General features: G+C 37.2%; 1 protein-coding gene across 1 annotated transcript in view; it reads right to left on the bottom strand.

Moving 5' to 3' along the window:
- Positions 1 to 1,175: 1,175 nt before the first annotated feature.
- Positions 1,176 to 6,866, bottom strand: part of SI (sucrase-isomaltase) — a gene marked incomplete at both ends in the record, with an annotated part of 43,392 nt that continues 37,701 nt past the window's right edge. Inside the window, 7 exons of the mRNA XM_079539889.1 lie at positions 1,176 to 1,238; positions 1,579 to 1,749; positions 3,384 to 3,433; positions 4,395 to 4,483; positions 4,749 to 4,873; positions 5,616 to 5,672; positions 5,775 to 5,859. Of these exons, the coding sequence (XP_079396015.1) occupies positions 1,176 to 1,238; positions 1,579 to 1,749; positions 3,384 to 3,433; positions 4,395 to 4,483; positions 4,749 to 4,873; positions 5,616 to 5,672; positions 5,775 to 5,859 (640 nt within the window). The remainder of the gene's footprint in view (positions 1,239 to 1,578; positions 1,750 to 3,383; positions 3,434 to 4,394; positions 4,484 to 4,748; positions 4,874 to 5,615; positions 5,673 to 5,774; positions 5,860 to 6,866) is intronic.

Genomic DNA, 6,866 nt, shown 5'->3' with positions numbered 1-6,866 from the left:
TTGGGCAGGTGCAAAGTAATAGCACACTACAGTACAGAGAATGGGTCAAAGACTGGGTAATCTGCATGTCCCCTCTCTGCAGCAATGGGAGATGTCCTTGCTTACTTACGTAGCTGGTCATCACTAGCCCAAGAGAGAGTGAAGTTTGTTCTTCTCGTCAAAAATATTCATTAAAACGGTGAATTTGGACTTATAGGGTTTTTCTTTTATTCTGCATTTCTAATTTGGTTACTTCACAGGAAAGTTCCATTAAATTCAGGCCTGCAAGTACACGGATCCTCTTATAAGATGTTGGCTACTTGGCTCTATTACTACAGAATTTCATAGCGAGAGCAGCTTTTAGATGATTTTTAAGCACAGTCACTAGAGATTACTACTATCTCTGACAGCAGTTTATTCCCATCAAATTTAATTGTAAACATGCTTTACCAATCTGTTTAGATCATATGGTGCACTCTTGGGATACAGAAAGCTGTTAACACGAGTCGCTATTATAGTAAACATACAGCATTAACTTCAGTGAAACAAAACTCGGAGTCTGATGTCTGTTAGCTAACCTTGAAACTTCAAGTTTAATTTTGCAACTTCAGCACTGGGGAAAACAAATGTCTGTCTGAAGTCATACAAAATATTTGAATGACTGTCACAGGTCGTCAGTGTCTTATATGTCAGCCACTGGCAACACTGTTTCAAGCTAAATCCAAAAAATCTGAAAGCGTTTACTTTGCCTGCCCTTAACTACATCTCAGTAGTAGTGCTTACATGGGGAGAGTTAAAATCAAGAGGACAGAAGTCAAGTGTGGGCAGAGTTATGCTCTGGCTGCATGCAGAATGATGAACAACCTGTTTGTGAAATTCAGAAAGCATGAAGTTAGCCAGAAATTCTTCTTAAAGAAAACGTAGCATTTTATGTTCAGATTTCCGTTTTGAAAGATGACACATTGATGTGCAATACTGTTTAAAACATAAAATTTTAATTATATGGAGAGCTTATACTTAGCTTTCAACAATACTCAACCCTGTCTCTCTTAGACACATAATACATTGATAAGAACTGAATATAATATGTTTTTAAAGTACAATGCATTTTAAGATGCCAAAGTGGCAGGATAAAAACTGAAAGCCAGTAAAACAATGACAAAATTCAACGTGGCTGATGCTATCATGCAGGCTTTTTAACTCCATTGCACTGTGTAGCTTTGTCCTAAATGAAGTTGAAGCTGGGTGATAGTCACGACCTGCGAGGGAAAAGAAACAGCCCAAAATTAGTAACTATACCTTGATGGTATGCCATTTGGGTTTTCTTCAGCATTTGTCAGAGTACAGTGGATTTTATTAAGGATAACAAGAATTTTTTCTTTCCTTTTTTTTTTTTTTTTTTTGTGTGTGTGTGTGTGTGTTTCTCATTGGTTATCTTAACCAGCATAGGTTTTGTACTTCTGTTCCTTTTAGTGCTGAGGCATATATAAATATTCACATATAAATAATATATATATTTAAAAGGCAGCTAGATCTCCAGAGGTTTAAAAGAACACTTGCTGTTGTGAAGGTGTCGTTACCCCATAACCAGCATCTCACCTGCTTGGTGCTGTCATATGACAGCACGTGAGTTGATGGAATTATCGCACCATTCTGTGTTACATTTGCCTGCTGAACGCTGGTGGGCACACCCAGGACTTTAATTTCAGTAAACATCAGGTTGTTTGGATCACTGTAACCATGATGCTCAACCTTGATCTCTAAACGATTCTGAAAGGAAAGAAGAACCAAATAAGATGTGGTCATTAAACTGGTCCAACTCCACCTGAGTCAATTGCCTTCCTCCCTTTCCATGTGTGAAATGACAGCTGTACAGACAAAACTGTCCTCTGTTGGTACAGAGAGCTCTTCATTCAGCCTCTGCTACGCCTGATCCAGGATTCAAAGACATTAATTCGTCATTCTGCATGCCCATGCCACCATTTCAGACTTTTTATTGAACAGATTCTGGTTCTGGGTAGGGCCCAAACCTATCAGATCCTGCGGAAAGACTTCTCTGCTTCTATGGACTGTTGGTCATGGGAGCCCCTCTACTTCCCAAGTAGAAATGTGTCTTCAGAGGAGGAAAGGGTTGTGAGAAGGGAGATAAATGTTTATGAGCAAATACAAAATAGAAGTCTCTTAATGTTTCAAAGGTGTTCAGATGTCTTTTTGTTCATTATCTTTTTAAACTGCCTTTCTCAATGCGAAAATATCTAGGATGGATTGCAAACCCCTTCATTTCAGACCTAATGAGATGCAAGTGTGAAGTGGGGGCAGCATTTCCTGGATCAGTTGCTGTGATTTTAGATAGATTATGGGCATATATTTTTCTATAGAGTCATCTCAGTTCCACAACTGGGTCTCCAAATGTCATGTTAAGCTGCCCAGAGAGGCTGTCAGCTGGTTCACAGCCCTTGTGTGGGCCCATAAAAATGTGCTATGATACACTTCAGCATATTTAATGCATTCGTGGTGAGGCTATTTATTTTAGTGTGAGCATTTCTTGTTGTTGGTCGATTCAAGTTCTCTTTAATTAGGCATTTTCTTACCAGCTTTCTGCAAGAGCAGGAGAAAGCGCATCTATTTTATTATCTCTTTTCAGCTACAAATGGTGAATATTAGCAAAACACACTACTGTTCGTGCCAATTAAGGTCCAATTATATGATAAAGACAGAATTAAAATCAGAGGAAAGAACAGCTGGCATAAAATAGTAAGACATTTTAGCATCCTGGTGGATGAATGAAATGAAGTCTGTTTTCTATTACAATATTTAAAAAAAAAAAAAAAAGACAAAAATAGTCCATATAACTCCTGATATTCAGACAGTTGTAATAAATATTGAAAACCAACATCCCAGAAATGCCTGTAATTAAACACTTGCATTCACTGTCACACAGGAATCCAGGTCAGACTTTTTATGCTAGAGAGTCAAGAGATAAAGCTATCCCAAGTTGTAGTGGAGACTCTACAACAGCTCATGAGTAAAGCAGCTGGGATGAAGTTACTTTCCCAGCTCTGCCATCAGGCTGCTCTTTATGAGGATTTACACCGTGGCATGGCCACAGCAGCAAAACTCACTGTCCTCTACAGGATGCCAAGAAGTTTCTGTAGTATGGGTCGAATGGAATCAGTGCACTCATCTGAGCGTGCCTGCCTAGGGTGTTATTACAACCCCAAGTAATTGTTTAGATGTACATTTATACACCTTCTACAGTTTTTACCCTACTGAATAAGAGCTAGTCTGTCATCTAATATTAGTGAAAGATATCTAAACTTCAGAAACTGATAAAGAAAACATCAGTAGAAGTGCAACAATCACCTAATGTGATTATTTCGGAACTTTGAGCTAGCATTACCTACCTGCCGAGCACTAAATGATGTGAGCAGGTATGCACCATTTTCATATGCATCTGATAAAAAGAAAGAATAGAATCAAATGTATTCACTGTTCTGCTTAGTTTTATATTGTAATAAGATCAAGAAGCACTCTTATATGCTCCTATTTTGTATATCTGTAAAGAGAGCAGTACTGTATTTGCAACAATAAATGTTTTTAGATTGGAAATACTTTCTTGTTGACTGCGTGCTATTTGAATGAGGACCAAGGTAAGACACAAAAGAAGGCAAACAAACACCATTAGGAGGAATCTGAGACTGGCAAGAGAAAATGTTTCTCACTGAAGGTGGCATGGGAGTCATTTCCCAGCTCCATCTCCACGCACTGTCCAATTACACATGATCATGATAGATGATCATATTGATGCTTCTTTGAAATCACTGTTGTGTAACTTATCAAGCTTATTATTATTTAGCACTAAATGAACTCAGTGTAGTGTTGGTAATAATGGGCAGTGCAGATGCTGCCTTTCCAAACTACTGCAAAGAGATCACAGAGATCCGCAATACTCAGTGTTACTTCTTGTAATTTCAGGTAACAGCTTATTGTTATCACAAGGGTAATAGGGTCTGCATAGATAGGATAAACAACATGTAAATATCTCTTTCCTAAAGACAATTTAGATTTAAAAATACTGAGAAAACTAATTAAAGTTTTCCAGATTGCCTATTATGGTGCTCGTTGGTTTGAGAATAAATCTTTGTTATATGTGCTGCCCTAGGCTCAGGATACCATTTCACTTATAGAAAATATTAATCCTATAAATCATAGCATTCTGTGGTTTCAACCCGGAACAAAATCAGTTTGCTAATTAATGCCAAAGTGGAGCTTTAATTTGAGTTTTGTCTCTGAAGGCACTGTGAGATAGGGCCTCCAGAAATGGGATTGCTTTGGCCAGCAGCGTCTGAGCATCCTGTCACACCGCCCTCACACCTAGGAAGGGATTTTATGATGGCAAGAAACATCGTACATACCAATGCGAACCCCATCATCCCAGTACAGCTGTCCTTCTGCAAGCAGACTGTCATTCAAAGCAGCAGTAAGTCCCATCGGGTTTTGCCGGCTGTGAAGAACAGAATTGTTTTTCCTCAGTTCTATTGGTTATTCCCCTTCCTTCTCTCTCTCAAGAATTAGAAATAATGCCTGCCATTGAACTGGTCTCCAATACTCACATTCTTGATCCCATGGTATTAAAAAGAGATCATTAGGAGGAAAATGAAGAGAGAAAGCATCCATAAAGCTTACGTAGCTTCCTTAAACTATAATAATAATAATCATACAAGATGGCACAAAACTGTATTTTAGTTTTCCAGTTTACCTTATCATACCTGAAAAAGGTTGTATTAGCAGGTTGTTGCCAAGCCAGAATGTAACCGCCTCGAATATGAAGATTGATATGTTCCAAAGGAGCTGATAAAACTGTGTATTCTCCCCTAACATTAATATCTTCATCCTATCCATGGGAAAATAATAGAAGTTCTCTATTGAATTATTTGTTTTATAAGTTTTTTTTTTAGAATGAAATAATCTTTCATTGTTGTTGCTTTTTTTTTTTTTTTTTGGTAGGTAAATTCCTTTGCAGTTGTTATTACATATCCCATAAATACTTGATGGTTTTAAGAAAAACTAGGAAATTATAAGATATATATTTTTTTACTCTAGGTGATGGTAGGTGAAGAAAGATGACTGCTCAGGTGAAATAGAAACTTCAGTTTAAGCTGAGGGAAAGAAGGAGGAACAGGGACATTCGGAGTTACAGCATTTGTCTTCCCAAAAAGCCATTAGGTGTGACAGAACTCTGCCTTCCTGGAAGAGGTTAAACATCTGTCTCCCAACTGGAAGCACTTAAGAAATTCCTTTTTTTGCTTTGCTTGCATACGCAGCTTTTGCTTTGCATATTTAACTGCTCATATTAAGCTCAACCCATGTGTTCTCTTAAATTTTGTGTTGTCTCCCCAGTCTAGAAGGGAGGGAACAGCTGCGTGGTGCTTAGTTGCCTATCAGGGTTAAAACATAACAACTCCTCATAAAAAAAGTTGTGCTCATCATTCAGGGGTTAAAACTGAGTCAATAGAAGAACTGAAGGCAATATTTCCATGTTTTTTAAGTTTGTAAAAGGGAAAAATAGTGGCTTCAGACTCTGCTGCTATCTGAAGAGCAATTAAAGAATGCATGGAATTCTGAAGATGACTTACTGTGTGGTAATCATACCAGCGGGCATTGGGTAAGTAAGCATCCACCGTTACAGCACCCTGGAATTAGAGAGACATATTTTAGGGAAAATAAAGCAAAAAGGAATCTTAGCTAAAGAGATTTAAAAGTTTTCATGCACACTTATGTGCTCTGTGACATACCTGAGACATTACAGGGCTGATGAGCAGTGCAGGTCCCCAGAGGAATTGCTCAAATATGTCCCAGGTTGCTTTTTCTTCTGCAAACCTGCAGATTAACAGAGCCATGGTTATACATTGGGCGCTGAACTTCTCTGAAGTGTTCCCTCTTCAAGACATTTATTTCTGGTAATTTAATCTGCTATTCTCAGTACCTACTATTTCCTCATCTATATTTATTCTAGTATTAACAGTAACTGAGAGGTGATTAAATATGTATCGTTTATTTATCCATTTCCTTTTAAATACATAATTAATCTTTGTCAAGTATGCATAAAGACCCTAATGTGAAAATTATTAGAGAAATGCAGGCTTCTATTTAGCTTATTTTTTTTTTCCCCATTAGTTTGGCAAACAGATGTTTCATTTAATCTATATCACAACATTCAGAAGATCAGTTTTGCTGAGGAGGTATCAGGAATAGCGAGCAGTCTGGAAATCACTTTCAAATTTGTAGCACCTTCATCTTGGGCATGTGGTTTGGAAAAATTAAGACAATACATGTAACCAACTTGATATTTCTCAGCCAAGAGAAGCATACGTATACTAGATGACATCTAGTATATGTAGCATCGAGTTGGACCTTTTACAGGGACTGCTCCTCCTGATCAGGAACAAAGAAAGTTTTGTGTCTAATAATATATATATTTTTTTCTGATTCACTCTATCAGTTTGGACAGTAAAAAAAAAAAAAAAAAAAAAAAAAACCTTTTCCATGCATACCTCTGGCTTATAGCAAAAATCTCTCTGTATACTTTACTTAAAGTTTTTATCCAGATTTTTATTTTATGCATATCTTATCAAAAGGTAAAACTTTGTTGTTGCTCTCCCTCAGGAAGATAAAGATGAGCTTTCATAAGTACAAATAGAATCACAGAATCACCAATGTTGGAAAAAACCTACAAGATCATCCAGTCCAACCGTAATAATTCCTTTGAAACAAATACTTGATTTTGCATGGCTTAAAACTGAGAACTACTTCTGTTCAAGTGACACTCAACAATAACAGCTCATACTCACATTTCATGCATTTTTTAACAGGAAAAAAAGAAAAAG

Source organism: Tetrao urogallus (assembly GCF_951394365.1).
Source record: "Tetrao urogallus genome assembly, chromosome: 9".
In the NCBI taxonomy this organism is placed as follows: Eukaryota; Metazoa; Chordata; class Aves; order Galliformes; family Phasianidae; genus Tetrao; species Tetrao urogallus.
This window is presented reverse-complemented; position numbering and strand designations above follow the sequence as displayed.